Source organism: Sinohyriopsis cumingii, unplaced genomic scaffold, assembly GCF_028554795.1.
Source record: "Sinohyriopsis cumingii isolate HCF-2022 unplaced genomic scaffold, ASM2855479v2 utg000229l, whole genome shotgun sequence".
Classification (NCBI taxonomy): Eukaryota; Metazoa; Mollusca; class Bivalvia; order Unionida; family Unionidae; genus Sinohyriopsis; species Sinohyriopsis cumingii.
This window is the reverse complement of record NW_028315879.1, coordinates 5,787,328-5,805,000: the sequence shown is the minus strand read 5'-3', so window position 1 is coordinate 5,805,000 and position 17,673 is coordinate 5,787,328. Positions and strand designations below refer to the sequence as shown.

Sequence of the window (17,673 nt, the reverse complement as noted above, 5' to 3'; positions counted from 1 at the left end):
TATTTTTGCCACAACAATGAATTATAAACCCACCTTAAGTTCATTATATTGTTGTGGTCTATGGGTTTTGAGAATAAAGGATTGGTTCCCGAGACTGGTTTTTAATTTCGGGCAAATGTGTTCTAGTGTTTTAATTCGTAGGGTTGGTAGTCCATTGTTTTATTTCAATTATTCTCCAGTTGATGACCTAGTGTTTTTGTATTTATGTGGTGGTGGTGGGATGGGGGTTAATGCTTTTAAAATTTAATAGTTGTTGGTTCATGACTACTTTTAAAACAATTTGGACAGGTACTTTTCTGATTAGTTTAATTCCATTGTTGAAGTAATGACAGCATTATCGATACACACACTAATATCAGCCTCTCTCGTTTAAGAAAATATCCCTTGAGCCACTGAACTATGTGTGTAATTTTATTGTCTGATGCTTGTGTATAGACAAATATGTACCAACCTTGAACCAGGCATTCCACGTTGACTGCCACTTGCACGCTAGGATTCCAACGCCGTTCATGCATCCGTCAGCTGGCTTCTGCATCACGACATATCCATATCCATTTTCAAACCATCAGCAGGTGTAATCTTCGACACCCCTACCATAAGCGACTAACATGTCCTCCATTGTGGCCAGACTGGTTATATATGACTCACAATGACTTCGAGCCTGTGTCAGAGTCGTCATGTACCTTCAGTTTTGACTCCAATTGATGATCACTGAGGAGAGTACCTATAAACAACAATCGAGTGCAGCAATTGCTGCTTTCAGTCCAGCAACTCGACATTACTGGTTATTATGGGGTAACTTAAGAACTGCAGAAGAAGTTCATTAGGAAAGATGGTCCTGGAGAACATTTACAATTCATTGTTCCTTGGGTACTGAGGAGGGATATAATGTTTCAGATGCATGATATATGTTATCTGGACACTTAGGAATAAAGAAGACACGTGAGAAAACGCTTCAAAGATTTTACTGGTATGAAATGCGGGAAGACATTAAGAACTGGGTAATGAAATGTGATATTTGTGTTTCAAATATAAAAAAACAACAAGAACCCAAGAGCGCCATTGGGTAACAATGCAGTTTGATCACCCTTGGATAAGTTGGAAATATATTTTGGGGCCTTTATCTCAGACACCAAGGGCAAACCAATACATTTTAGTTGCAACTGATCATTTTACCAAATGGGTCAAATTTATGCAGTAACTGACCAGACTGCTGAAACATGTGCACAGAAAATACTGGAGGAAGTTATTAGCAGATTTGGATGCCCTTTGACCATACATTCTGATCAAGGTCGGAACTATGAAAGTAAAAGTTTCATGAAGTTATGCCAGATGTTAGAAATATGCAAAACTAGAACATGAGCTAGAAATTCAAGCTGTAATGGACTAAGAGAGAGGTTCAACCGTACTCCTTTAAGGATGATCAAAACCTATTTGAGGGGAGAGCAGGAGAACTGGGATTTGCACCTAGGTTGTTTAAGTTGTTTAGCGGCTGCTTATCGAGCAACACCACATGAGTCCACAGGTTTAACACCAACCTTATTGATGTTGGGAAGAGACGTAAGGTTGCCTGCAGAACATGCATGTCGATATGTGCAGAACCAAACAAGTTATGGTGAGTATGTTGATCTGATTAGAGAGAGGATGCATCATGCTCATCAGGTTGCAAGAAGATTTTTACAGTCTGCAGCAAGACACCTAAAAGATTTGTATGATGCCAAGGTGTCTCAAAATTCTTACCAGCCAGGAGATTTAGTGTGGTTATTAGCAAATGGTAGCAAGATGCATGCGTCCCCAAAGTTGCAGAACATGTATGATGGATCATATGTTGTCAAGCGGACAATAAGTTGTTTAAATTATCTGATACAGCTGGATCTATATGGGAGAGAAAAACTTGTTCATTACAACAAACTGAAGAAATATACAGGTGAAAAGCCCCCCAAGATGGACTATGAAGGCATCCGGAATGGCGGTCCTAGAATCAAGAACTGGAAAATACAAACACAGTTCATGAATATTGACAGAGCTGATTGTGAAGTAGTAGTATGATGTCAAGGTAGAAGAGTTAGTGCAAGGACTATAAAGTTAAACTAAACTAAACTAAACAGGGTTGGAAAAACAAGAATAATAATAGTTATATTCATTATAATCTTATGGCCAAGATATTGGCACAGACAGCCTATGAAATTGACTGCATAGCAGATTTTTGTTATTAGTAAGTCTTCATGATTTGTTTGGTGAAATGTTTATCTCCTTTGTCAACAAATGGCTTCAAGGGTTATCAAGATAAAGGAATACACTCACAGAATGCTTGAGACGTAAAGGGTTTGGGAAAGGAGTGGTTGTAGAAAAGGGATGGATTGTGGACCATTTCTACAAACACCATGTCTCTTTAAAATTCCATAATATTGCAATTTGTGCAACTTCCAGAAGGACATAGAGCATCATGTCAGACACTATCCAGACCATAAAGTGGCCGAGTAAAAATTAGTGGAGATGGTGCAAACCATTAATCAAGCATATAAGGAGTCAAGTTTAATAGAAAACGCTGAACCCTACCAGTGGACAGAGGAGGTCATTGTAATTTTAACCAAAGAGGAGTCAAAACTGGTTTGAAGAGAGAGCTCAGGATGTAGAATGAAGATAGAGGGTGGGTCACCAGTGGTTATGCAGCCTAACCTGACGGTGATTGGTTGTCACCAGTAAAGCTGCGACAGCCACCTTAACACCAGCAGTTCTCTGCAAACCTGTAACCAACGTGTTACCAACCGCAATGGCTGCTAATATTCCACAAAATCATGGACCTATACATATGTTGGCATCAGCAAATTTTAACACTCAAGCAAGAACAACGAGTATATGCAGTGAAAAACCAGCATCTATTTTACAAAACATCTGCAGAGTCTGAAGACATTCTAAATAACCTTCAGAACTATGCGGATGACCCCTTTCTATCTGAATTCCGCACCCAGCAGGTTGACATGCCATCCAGTGTTCAGGTAACACCAATGCTACAATAGTGAGCCAACAACTGCCTTTAGTATGCCATCTTCTGTTAAAGATCCGATGACCAAAAGGGACAATGTGAGATGACCCAAGAGCCTGTCAAGTTCTGCCTCATCCACATGTACCTGTTCCACATGTACACAAACAGCACAGCCAGAGGTTGGTGGAAAAGTTTACAGTTGCAGTGGATGCCATGAACCAATCAATAAGTCTAGCTGCCCAGGCAGTCAGAGGGGCTCTGGATATTTCCTTAGATGGTCTGAGCAACGTGACAAATGTTTTACAAAAGCAGATGGTGGCATTACAGCAATGTCAGAAAATCACCAACAACTTACTAAAATTCATAAATGTGCACACCCTTGCAAATTCAACTGAAACTAATGGAAACCATCCAGTCTTGACTGAGAACAAGGGAAGGAATAAAGACAGAACAAGGAGAATAAGAAAAGCAATATAAGGAGGGAGAACATCAGTGAAAAGAAACATCTTATACAGGAACGCTGACATCACCCATACTAGTGCACTGTGACATTTATTATAAATTGTAATCTATGCTGTATTACTTTAAAGGTTACCATGCATCTAGGATATTTTGGTTTGATGATGGGTGTCCCTTTGGATGTTGAGGCTGATGATTCCCATTACGATATTAGGTTTTAAGGGTCACAACCAGATTAGCAACAGTCCAACACCCACACCCATCCAAATCTGGTTCAACTAAATTTCTTACCTTGCTATTGGATGTCCATATTCATATAATATTATTATAACCTTTTCAGGGCTCATCTCATTGATGACAAATTATCCATTGCCAATGTCAAACTTCATGCCACATAAAATTATTTTGGCCGGTACTGACACACAACTAATGTGTTTCAGGTAAATGTGTGCTCCTGATGGCATTTTTTTTTTTCTCCCTCTACAGTCATGCATTGCCTTTTATTGGCATATATATTATTCTTGTAAACTCCACTGATATTTGATTTTCAAATGTCATGCATACATAACTGATTTGGCCCACTGCTCTGAAGTTTGCCAATTATCTGCTTAACTGACTCTGAAATATCATGCATTGTAAACTTTAATTTCAACAGTAAATTATCAGTCAGTAAATTTAATACATTTTAATATATATATTCAGCTCTTCTAGGATTCCTTATATCAGGATAGCAACATGAGTTTTTATATCAACACATTTGCTATTTAATGGACTGTTGAACATTCAAAATAAGTTACCTCATACAAATATAAAATAGATTTATTTCTTCTACAATATGTATTCTAAAATTTGTTCATATAATCACGATAGTTATGCAAGTTTGTTTCTTTTAACAGTCATGTGCAATTCAGTATTGAATATTGAATAATTTCATTTTAGGATTGTCACATAAACTTGAAGTTACTGAATTTTTCTTACTGTGCAATGTATAATTTATAATAGTTAGAATAGAGAAACAAAACTTGTACCTTCAATTGCTCTCAAGCCAAATTAGTGTATATATGATCTTAAACATTTCATTGTTGACATAGTTCTTGTGCTTGAAAAATGTGTCATATGTGGGCTTGGAGTTTAATATATTTATAAATATTGATTATATTAGTGTTAAATTGCAATATGTATATATATAGTCAACTTGAGTAATTTAATTCCATGTTCTTGTTCTGGAAGATAGTGACTTTTATGTGTAAGTAATAACCATTACATTTCAACTGCTCCTAGTATTAATTCATTACTTGACATAAAATGTAAAGCATCAGTTTTGTGGATAAAAGTGCCTTCAGTGTAAATTTTAAGAGTGTTGTGAGGACACTAACACTCTTGGCAGAGGGTATTGTACTAACCTGCATTTAGGGAGTGAGGTATGCATGCGTGTATACGGTAAACACTATTCATACAAGCCGACCAATTCAGTTTCAATTTTTTTTATGTACAAAATCAGTTCATTAACAAATGAAATGCTCAAATAAGTTGATATTAATATTTTCTAGGATCCTCTGTTTCGCTTACTTCGTCGATTACTAGTTATTTGGTATAGTCTACATGTTTTTGAGCTAGCGAAAATAGGGAATATCATGCCGGTGGCTGGCATCCTTGCTAATTTGATTAATGACTATTTCTTGTTAACCGTTTAAAACTGTACGATACATACTCAATAACCCTTGATGTTTCATTTGTATAGATCATCGCAATTAAGTTTGGTTTTTTTCTTCTTTATTTCTTTGGTACATACACTTGTTGGCTGCCAGGTCATGCGGTCTACCTCGGTAAAAATGTAGGAGTGCATAACACGGTTTCCGAACCATTGATATGAGCGACAGCATAACACGGTATGTGCCGCGAAATACAAAACTGATTTTTTTCTCTTCTTTTTCTTTCCTTCGGGCAATAGAATCGCCATGTCGCAATGTGTAAAATACCAAGCTGGTAATTTCTATAAATAGTCATTGTGAAAATTGACTAAATATACACGCAATACTAGCTCATGCTTGTTTGAATATGCCAAAAAAAAAATGTGGATTTTGAGGGGTTTGCTAGAACTGTGGGTTTTCTGGGCTGTTGGTTGTGGGTTTTGTTGGATTTGTGGTTTTTTCTGGGCTCTGTGGGTTTTGTTAGGAGTATATACGGCTTTGTGGGTTGTTTGTGGGTGGTTCAGTCAGCTAGCAGCCATCAGACTAGGTACATCGCGGTTATTGTTTTATCTTTGTATTTTTTAATTTGTTTTGTTTAGTTTCTTATTTAGTTATGTAACTTTAGCCAATATTTTGGACAGTACATTTTTGGTAAAGTTTATTTAAGTACAAATCAATTTTTATTTCAGTTATTTTTTAAAAATATTTTAAATTCCTTTCCCTCTTCCAAATTATATGGATTTTAGTCTTTTCTAATTTTTTTTACAATCAAAATAGATATTGGTATATCATTTGTTATTTAAAACTCGGCTATATGGTTAAGTGAGCGTTGACCTCACAGACTAATACTTTTATTTTATTTTTTATATATTTTTTTCTGCTAATTAATTTTATGATCTGAAGATATACAGAGATGTTTCTCTACATTATAAATATATAGTTCCTTTTCTTAAATTTTAGCTCCAACAAAGTTGTTAGGGAAATATAATGTTTAAGCCATTGTGAGTGCTTTTATCACCGACTTAACATTCTAAATTCAATTCAACAATACTTGATTATTCTAGCAATCTATAAAACATAAGTTATGTTTTAATTTTATAAAGTATTACTTGTCTATGTCATTGTGCATGTTTCCTCGCCGACTTGACAGCCAATTTACTTTCATCTTTATCAATTCACTTCAAATAAGTATTATGCTATAGTTGAAGTGTAAAGTCAAACAAATGTTTTTCTTGCAAATTTTTACATTTCACCATTACAATCAAGTCATGTTTTCTCTTCTATAGTAAACATTATTGCAACTAAATCCAAATATGGTACATCTTACTCATTTTCTATCATAAAAAGAAGTAATAATATAAGGAACTAATAGTATAGTGTTAATGTGTACCCTAATCTTGTGTGAAATTATCATATACCATACTGTACCTCAAAACTATGATAGTATTTCGGCTTAGTACAAAAACAACAAGACTGTCATGGTTATGAACTGACTTTAGTCAATGTTTCTTAATAAAAGAATCATCTTGTGTTATGGCTGAAAATATAACAAAAGTTCGAGTTTACGCCATTCTCTACCTCCTTAGTCAGCTGATAAGAAGCATAATCATCTCTGGTGTCGTACTCCAATGCAGTATTATCAGGACCTAGCTCGGCCGTTACGATATAATTAGAATATGTGTATAGGTAAACTACCAGCAGCTGTACGAGCCCCAGTGGACGGAATCAAGAACTGATCACGAGACCTCTGTTTTACAGGCCCGAGCCAGCTAAGATGCTTATTAAGTGGCTACATCTACCCTCGACATTTTTACTACCCATTCTCCCACTCACTCTTCCTGGACTCTCACCAAGAATTTCAGCCACATCATTCATAACTCTTCCAGCTGCTAGTGGTTTAATCAGTAGGAACACGTGCTTTTCATCAAACCTCAATCACGCAAATACTTCGAAGGATCGATCCCGCTATGATACATTTATGGATTTAATTGCACACTTTATGTATAGGAATTGTATCAAGGGAGTTCGGTCTTCAAAAAAGAAACTTGGGTATGTTTCATCCAAGAATAAGTCATTAAAGTCGAGTAGCCTTAAATTAATCTAGATTACCGTGCTTTATGCGTTCATGACATCAGGTGATACATACGGTTCAACACACGAACGACTGGCCACTCGTTAGGGTGTACGTGGACACAATGAACTAAGGATTAATTGTCCACATACGTATGCTGGCTGTCCACTCAGTCTAGTGTGTTTTGTGTTTTATTGTTGCTGAATTTAATGAGTTCGTCTCGCGTGTCGACACACAAACAAATTGATTGACGAGACCTCGACGCCGTAAAGTCTACTTCGACATGTTTTAAATTACTGGTATAATTACCTTATTATTCAAGCATGTAATGATAATTTCTTTTTAAAAGCATAAAAGACGTGCGTCTAATGAAGTCACCAACGTTTTCATTGCATTCTGGAAAAAGTTGAATTAATAAAATATATTACGTTTCTTTATGCAGAATAAATAAATAAAAGAAATAGACTGAAAGTCAAATGCCGCAGTAATGAAAACGAACACATTCACTATTTGGGAGGATCCAAAAAATTAATCTGAAATATTCGCAATACACAAGAAATGTTTCTGATTTACGGCTTTGCGTTCCAAAACCAGTTCGAAGTAAATACTGAAGAGAGTTGTATTATGTACATTTATTTATCCTTATTCTCGATAACATGAACAGGATTGAGCCTCGATGGGTTGTGGTTGTACAATGCTCTGACTTGGAAACAATTTTACTTTTGTTATCCGGTTGGCCATTTTGATGACGGGTTGCCATTTTGATGACGATTGTCTTGGTTGTGCGACGTCATTACTCCAAACAAAGTCTCGACTGTTCAAAGTATTAGAGACATAGGTTGGAAAAATACTTGAGATGCTGAGATAAAATATCTCAAAAGTTAAAACATCATACCACATATGTTAATGAAACTCTAATTATTTGTTCCTTTTATCTTTAAAAAGCTTGATAGCTTTTGCGTAAACGTAATTGATTCATATCTAACGAATGAGGTTCGAATAAACGTTTGAGTCTTTTACTCAGAAAGTTGTATGAATTGGAGCCATAACAACTGTCAGGGCATACTCCACTTTGAAATTCTCCGCATTTTTGTGGCCGACAATGCACCCCAAATAATACAAGGAAACAATACTTCAAATACATTGCAGTAGTCTATAGTGATGGATATTCGTCACACCTTCTTATGCACTAGGATTAACTGGTTTATTCAAATCATCTTGACAGAAAAGCCCAACGTTTTGTGGTTGCGTTTGCGCAACGACACTCAGTGAAGCAGAGTTTCAGAGAACACAAAGTGCGAAATTCGCACACTAATATAGTTTATGTTGTTCTGGACATAATGGCTCGGTAGTTACGACTGCGTATTGTTGACAAAGCATAACCCGGACAAAATATGATGGACCTATTAAATTAAAATCTGATTAATTCCACGTCAGTAGCGTATACATACGGGATTCGACTGATAGCGCTACATTTATCTGATCATAATTGTATCATTTGCTTTTCAAGTACATACAATTTGCCATTTTAAACAAGTATTCCCTTCTCAAAAATGGAACCCCTATACAAACGAAACGAACTAATATTCGTCCACCCTCCCGTGTACAATGTTTTATAATTATTAAGTACGTAAGTGAAAGAATGAACTTGAGTTGAAAAGCAGCTTAGTGAAACGAAATGCTAACGAGATGTAAGTGCATTTGAATAAAAACTAGCAAGTGAAGCTTTGCTATTTAAAGAGAGAGAGAGAGAGAGAGAGAGAGAGAGAGAGAGAGAGAGAAAGAGACTGTTTGAACACAAGTATGTATGATTCATCCAGAGGGATACATGTACATAATTTGTTGTTCAAAATTGATTTTATTGCCACTCATGAAAAGTTTCAAAGTGTAGATATTCATATAGTAAGGCCTGCAAAAAAGATAATAGGATCCAACGTATCTTTCTATAGTTTGTTAATAACCTCTTTGATCTTTACGAATTCAGGAAAGAGCTCTAGGAGGGAAGTAACATCACAGATGCTTTCGTCACTATAAACGATATCTAAGAACATCGGAAGAAGGATAATGATAACAACGGACAAATTAATGACACGAGCTTATATGAATATTTAGCAAAGGTTTAACTGTTGTATTGATACAGTCCTCGAATTAAATATATAAAACAAATGCCACAACCAGTTTAAGGAGAAAAATTGATAGTGATATTGTAGTCGTCCTGTGTAAATGTTGACTCTATCATTATGTCAATCACCATTTGCTATCACCACGTTATATCCTTACGTGGACCTATTTGGGGGATTAAGCTTATGCCCCACCCATGTTATTAATTAAGGCCTCATCATCTACGACGTATACTTTGTTGGATTTCTGTCAAATTTTTAAGTTAAATCTTTCTTTATGATTCGATATGTTTCAGAGGATGAGGAGAAAATATAGTATGCTAATGAAAGTGGGCGGTGCTAAAAACAGGGGGAGGGAATACTTTTTATTTTGCATATACTTGTCACAAACGATGTGGCAGTCATGGTGGCCTTATGATGTCTATATTCATGAAAGAAGCTACTATTGAAAAAGACATTTACACTTGTGGTGTGCGGCGTAGCGTCCACATTTATTTATTTATTTCGTACGAAACATTTATTGCAAACACAGAACCACATATAACACAAACACAATATTAACAACCTTCAATAACATTAATTTTTGCACAAGTGTGAAAACATTTTAATTAACTTCATCTCCATCCAAACTGACTTTAATTGAAAAACTTAAATGAGTTCTATAACAATATGTTACTGGCAAATGTGCCATGATATAAACAAAGTAGCTTGCATTAAAAATGCAGACCAATTGAAACAGATGGATACAAAGAAGAGCTAAATTTCAAAGAGTTTCAAATACGATGACACTTCATTTCAATTGTACATGAACAATTACTTTGTACCAGTTATTGATTACTTGTAGTCACTAAAAGCACCGAATCTTTGAACGGGGAACGGGAAAACAATGCTACAGTTTTCCATCAGTTGCACGTGCTAGAACTGACTGGTTATCTTTGAACAGTGGGTTTGTCTTGATAAATAAGTTCTGTCCTAGTTACAGGCTGTTGTTGTTATATGCATAAAGCTATTTTCAGCACAATATAGGCTATACATGGCGGCCAGTATAAATTGTGGGGGAAGAACCCGGCAATACCCTGGTCAAAACCACCAAGCTACTAGAAGCTACCGGCGAGCTTTCTCACATAGCCACATGACATGATATCCGAGCCCGAGACTGTATTCTCATTGTTTTCATGCGGTGTTGTACAAAAACGGTTAGATTCATTTGCATTTCATGTAACTCTTCAAGAATATTGTTTAATAGAGGACATTGTTTTAGCTCACTATAGAAATATGAAAGTTGGTCTCCTTGTTTGTTTTTTGTGGTCTGTTTTGTTTTGTTTTTGGAGGAAGGTGCATCAACATGTGAAGATTTGGGAGTCCAGTTTATTTAACCATAATTCGAGTCCAGCTGTGAAAAGCGTAGACACAGACCACGCAATGTGCTCGCAGACAATGGTATATTATGTTTGTTCTAATGATTACTTCTGACAAACTGCATATACCCTGAACTGCCGGCACTTTACAGTTTGCTGTTGTTCTCCACTTGTAATCGAGTGAATACCATACATCGTGTCATGGATCCTTTTGCTATTTCGGAACAAATTTTCCTCCTATTGTTTACAGTGACATTCAATTTGTGGATACATCTGCAGAAAATATATGTTAATCCTCAGTACGTTTTAAAATGTCAAACATCCAGCAACTATTAAATGTGATGTTAACAGACTGCAACGATTGTTTCTGACTTATTTTAAAGTCGAATGTTTAAAAAATTTCAGTAAAGAGTTTTTATTGCGTGTTTTATACCAAACTAAAGGTACTTTCTTTTTATCTAAATATCTAAATAAATACATTAATTCATTTCATAATATCCGCAATGTAACATGTTCAACTACTCGACTATTTTTACTCAAACTTTCAAAACAGTCTAATCAATGACAAAATTAAAACATTCAGGAATACCAATGTGAATTTGTTTTATTAGGCTATTGTTAATCTCCCAATATTCAACCACTTTGATACAGTTACTTTCAGTACGATATTTTATATATCGTTATAAATTAATTGTATCTTGGCCCAGTACAGCTAAGGGAAGCAACGATAAGTGAGCCACTTAGCAGAGAAACTGTGTATGCACAACCAGTTTCGTTTATGGTTTTATGTTAGTGGTACATCAACACGTGAGGGGTTACATTGTTCTCAACCAATTGGAGTAATATACCTTGCCCAGAGAGTTCTCGGCAGCTGATCCATACTGGTCTTGGCATGATTCTAACTCGGGTTTATCTGATCGTATGTCCGGCACGCTGTACACTGAGTCAACGTGGCAAGTGTTCGTATTTCGTACTTTTTATTAACTCCTACTACAAACATTAGCCTTTTCACACCCAAACGTCTGGATAAGCGTTCTCAGTAACCCAATTGACAATCTGAGTAAGTGTGACACAGTCATCTGCAAAACACTGCGTCGAAACTAAAACCGTTGTTACTAATTGAATGTTTGTGTGTTGGTGGTGGTGTGGTATTGGTGGGGCATTTCTCGGTGGTTTTTAATGAAGGGCCTTGTTTCATTTAAAATTAATCTAAAATACACATTATTAACAAAAGCTTGACTATTGTATGCTATTATTGTGCTTCTGCATAACCTTTACAACCGTTTTACGATTTCAACACTTTAGGACGCATATTACATTGCCTAATGTACAAATGTTACTTTACAAATTAATCTATCTACAGTGAAATGTGAAAATGTTCCGATTAACGTATATGTATGTGCGTTTAGTTACAAATAACATTAACGACGATATAAATGGCATTGACTGATTTGTATTAAGCATTATAAAATGACTGGTTCACAAGTAAATGTCGTTAAAATCTTAACGCTACTATATGCATACATACGCCAATCCACCTCCCACTTTTATCGACTGATTTGAAAGCGTGAAGTGGGCCATGGAACCCTTTTTGTCAGTATAATAATATCATGTTGAATATAATTATCGAAATTATATGGCCATCGTATGAAAACCAAAGAGAAGACATATATTTATCTTTCAGGTAAATCAGTAAATTAATCATATTAACTAAACAGCAATAGCTTATTTGCGCTGTTATGTATTATTACCTAATTAATATTCATATCGTTTTATCGCCATTATAATGTATGATATCAGCGATATAACTCTTGTCACTAATATAAAAATAACTTACACGAGTAGTCTACCTTATAGCCTCAGATAATAGCTGGCTGACGGCAATTGGTACTGCGAAGTTATATCTGTTTTCGTTTGACATGGATGTAAGTTAAGTATAATCAGACTAATACCAAATGGTGAAGAACAATAGAGCAAGAGAGGTCATTTAAAACGATCAACAAAAAATAAAACAATAGAATAAAAAAATTGAATTCCACAGCATTGATTTAAAATGGAACAGTTACTGTACTCGTAACATCGTTTTCCAAGTTTGACGCGATCCTTCCAACCCCACTTTTGATATGTTGACGTTTACATTATATCAATATCAAAATATCTAACACGGTGAGGGAAGGGTCAGAGGAAATCGGACTCGTGGGAATGCAAATACTTATGTTACTTAACTTAACCCCCACACATATGCACATTGATTTTTAAAAATAAACAGAAAAACAAAAAGACTATGGATATAAAAATGCTCAAAACCGTAATCCGGATTCAAAATTTGATAAAACTTTGTACAAATCAAAATAAAAATTTAGTACATTTCATGGATTTGTTACATATGCTCACCCCACAGTACTAGTTGAAACGCAAAACGAAATTTAGCCCGATGCATTATATTTTAGAAGGAAACTATGCCAGTGTGATTTGTTTTTAGAGCACCAATACAGCTTTATTGAAAATTGCACCCAACCGGCATATATGGTGGCAACATATGAAAATGAACTGACATAGTATGTTCAATATTCATAAGTACAGTTGAATAATACCATACAAATAGGTCACCACATTCACCCAAAGGGGATATCTGGTGGCAACGGATAATGTACTGGAATAACCATTTCACCATCTATAAGTAGTTGAATAAAACCTGGTTAATATATCACATAATCGACCATGCTCATGAAACAACCTCATTTCAAAATACACGCGCTAGTATAGACGGAAACATTAGTGTCAATGGAAATTCCAGTCTGATTGGTCAAGACTTTTCAGATCCCCTGGGAACGTTTAGCGTCAAAGGGAATTAAAAATGGGGAATATTAGGTATGTATAGCGTCAATGCAAACCAAAATCAAAAAGGTCGTGGGAACGTTTAGCGTCAAGAGATTTCAAACCCGACAGCTCCGGTGGTCTAGTGGTTAGAGCGTCTGCCTCGGAAGCGGGAGGCCGTGGGTTCAAACCCTGGCCGAGTCATTTCAAAGACATGCAAAAATGGTACTAACAGCTGCCTCGCTAGGCGCTCAGTATTAAGAGGTTAGTGTTAGGACTGGTCGGCTAGGTGTCAGGATAATGTGACTGGGTGGGACATCATGCTACATGTCTGCGGCATGATGCCCCATGCTAGACATCGCTATAAACAGCCACACTGCAAACATCGTAGCGATATGACTGAAACATTGTTAAAGCTACGTTAAAAACATAAACACACACACACACACACACACACACACACACACAATTTTCACTCCCCCCCCCCCCGGAATGTTTAGCGTGAAGTTAAATTGAACATGGAGAATATTGTACAGCGACAATAGAAAGCTGCTTTGTTGTAAAGAGACAACAGGAATGGAATATGTGAGATGTCATCACGGCAAACGTCATTGATAAGAATATGGCAAATGCATGACCTGAAAACGCGCTACTCTAAGGAGAGACACATACATTGGAGATATAGACATATACATGTACAATACATACAACATATATATATATATATATATATATATATATATATATATATATATATATATATATATATATATATATATATATATATACAGAATGATGAACAACAATCTATCACACCTAAACTATCATATCGACTAAAACAAATTAGGCAAGAGAATAAAGATCGTTTCGAGGCATATGAGTAGCCCTGAAAAAAACCTTTGGGTTTCTTGTTCTTTTTCTTCAAGTTTCTTCTTTTCCTCCACCATCTTCTTGGTTTTGTTATTGATGTTGTCTTCTTTATTCATTTGTTTCCTCCTCCTGTTTTTCATTATCCTCTTCCTCTTTCTTCCTCTTCTCATTCTCTTTTTCCTTTTCTATCCTTCCATTCCTTTCCCTCATTCTTATTTTATCCTCTTCATCCTCCTTCTCTTTTTCATCATTTCCTTTAATATGCTCTTTATTATTCTTAGATTATGATTTCCATCTTGACTTGATGGGGACTGTACGAATACAAATCATCATCCAGTTTTACTAACATTTCTTCTATCATTCCCAAATAATCCAGAACTTCTTGTCGCTACTTCATTTTTTTCAAGGAGGTTAGTAGTACAGTTTGCCCCTTTAGGGACAATGGAAATCCAGTCAAAAAGGTCGCATGCTATTATAGGGACAATGTGAATTTAACATGGGGAATACAAAGCCGGCACTTTAGGGACCATGGGACTTTAACTTGAGAATATTGGGCCTCTATAGGGACAAAAAATATTGTATTTGTATAGGGACAATAGGAATGGAACAGGTGAGGTGACATCACGATACTGAACTGGCAACAATGTCCACCAGTCGTTATATGAAGTGATATGTTCTGCCCGGCTAATCATTCTATCCAGTTATATGACCCGCCCCGCCAAGCATTGTTTTATTGGCATAGTTTATGAACTAGCTGAACCTACCCGCCAAGCGCTATCCTCTGTGCTAGCTGAACTTACCCGCCACCCGCTACTCACTGAACTAGCTGAACTTAACCACTACCCCATGTCACTGTTTGCTGTTTGGCCCGATTGAGGTCAGCTCCTTGCCACATTGTTGCCAATGTCTAGTACCGTGACGTCACTTCACCTATTACATTTCCCTTGTCGCTGTATTAGCGTGAAAGGATATAACTCTTGGTGGGGCGGGTAAGTTTAGATATACTAGTCACACACGGAAAGGAGAAAAAACAAATACTATCTATATATCCACACAATCGTACGTGAACGCATACAAATACACAATGTACTACCAACACAACGTACTTGCACGCATACAAACATGCATACATACTATCCACACAACGTACGGGCACGCATACAAACACACACTCATGCACACACAATCTCACTAGCAAGGGAGCGATTGCTTAAAATCACACTACTCCACATTTACTCATATTGGCAGCTTGAATAGTCCATTTCCTAGATATTTGGTTAGCCCTGTGAAACGCGGGGATTTTTTGCTAAAAAACACTTGGTTAATCGTGACATCTACTAGACCTGGCACCACAGACACAACGACGGCTCCAGTCATTTCCCAATCGACTGTAACTGCTGAGAGTGAGGAGGATACTTCAGTGGCCTCATGATTCCATGCTTCAGTTTGCGGGACCCTGAAGACACTCTCCCTTACAATTCTTCGCCCTGCTTGTGGATGCTGCTTATGTAGTCTCCTTACTTTTGGGAAACGCTCTCTTTCCAACTCCTCCTCCCAGTTTTCAATCTGGGGGATCACAACTCCTGGTAATGGTTGTGGCAGTTGCTAAACCCAACATGGTTGTAATCGTGCTGATATTGCCTGTGGAGTTGTCCTCACCTCAGGCTTGACCGCACAAAGAGGTCTTAGCATGAGGTGAGTTACGGTCCCTCTCTTATTTTCCTCTTTTTTCTTTTCTCATCTTTTCCTCTTCCTCTTCCTCTATCCTAGTTTTTTTCTGCTATGACATCCAATTCCATCTTGTCTAAAATGCGCCTGGCATACTCCAGGTGCTATTGGAGTTCCAATAGTTTATGTATTATGCTGATCATGATTCTTGTGGTTGACTAGTCAACGATGGGGAACCAGACTGACGAACGCTTCCTTTTATAATTGTGAAGCACGGACGTGACGAAAAACATCCCCTGACACTAAAACTTATATCGCTCATATCATCACCCAAACAAAATGGAACTCGCGGACTTGAAAGAAACTCTTGTTCAATTTTTTGGCTTCAAACACTAACTACAAACACGAACACGTACATACCATTAGCCAAGGAGGGAAGCGAAGTGCTTACAGACACACGTCTATTTTTGACATAAAACAAACGAAACGAAGTGCTTGTAGATACACTTATAATTTGTAACGTACAGACAAAGAAAATATCCACTTTTATATGAAATTAACTAGTATGTATTTTTCCAGAGTATTGGTGTAGCCCTAAAAAGGGCTGTTTCGTGGACGGGGAGTTATATCAACATTTTATCGTCTAAGATTGCGTCTCTGTCTGGTGGCAGGCTTTCCAATATGATAGGGCCTGCTTCTTCGGAACGAGAAGGAGAACTATTTCGAGTCTACACGGCAGTAAACAAATCCTCTGTCTGAATCATGATGTTGCTGCTGCTGCTGCTGTTCCCTCTGCTCTCTTAGCTTCTGAAGTCTGCACTTCTCCGTTCATCCTTCTTTCTCCTTTTTGATTTCCTCTCTGAAGAGCTTTTGTATTAGGTCCTCGGTCAGTTTCAACATCCTGACATAACCTATCTCTTCAGGCTTGGTTATCAGGCTTTGCCTGACACGATGTAAATTCACGTAAGCTTCGTTCCGGTTGGCTAGTCTTGAATACATCTTCATAGGATGACGACTCAACAAGCAATAATCAGACTGGAGACTGCCTCCCTTTATATTGTTCAAGAGCGGACGCGATAGAAAACATACCTACTATTTGTGTTAGGTCAAAATATTAAAGAATTGATTTTAGGTTGAGTGATATAGAGAAGTCAAAGGGCATGAATAATGATACAATTTGGAAACAAACACATCTTTATTTTATATTCAAATAACTAACAACCAACAATTGACAATAAAACAAACAAATTATTATGACTATGTTGAAAATGTTGTGAAGTGAAGTGAGATTTCCACTGTCACTGGGCCATTAGTGTACACTATGGTTCCTAGCTAAGGACTGTCACAGAATTAGGCAAAGAAATAACTTGGTTTTGTCTTAAAACAATTCGACTATTTCTCGTTGTACATGCGTACAACGTTATCTAGGGTGAATGTGTTTTTCCAGGTAAACGACTGTATTAACATGTACCTAGCCACAGATTACTTGTGACAGGTATCATGACTAACATGATATGCACGGGTATTCTACCCTGACTTGTACTCACTCTCCTATGGATTTAAGTAAGACCAGTTTCTAAAAACCACACTGGTCGTTTTTGGATCACGTCAAGGAGTATACACTCTCCATTGT

The 17,673-nt window shown here is 36.7% G+C and overlaps 1 protein-coding gene across 1 annotated transcript; it reads left to right on the top strand.

Annotated features, from left to right (window-relative positions):
* Window positions 1-1,419: 1,419 nt before the first annotated feature.
* Window positions 1,420-2,049, top strand: LOC149774476 (uncharacterized). The gene has a single exon (XM_089945294.1). It carries the CDS (start codon window positions 1,420-1,422, stop codon window positions 2,047-2,049), a length of 630 nt encoding a protein of 209 aa, XP_089801420.1.
* The last annotated feature ends 15,624 nt before the right edge of the window (window positions 2,050-17,673 follow it).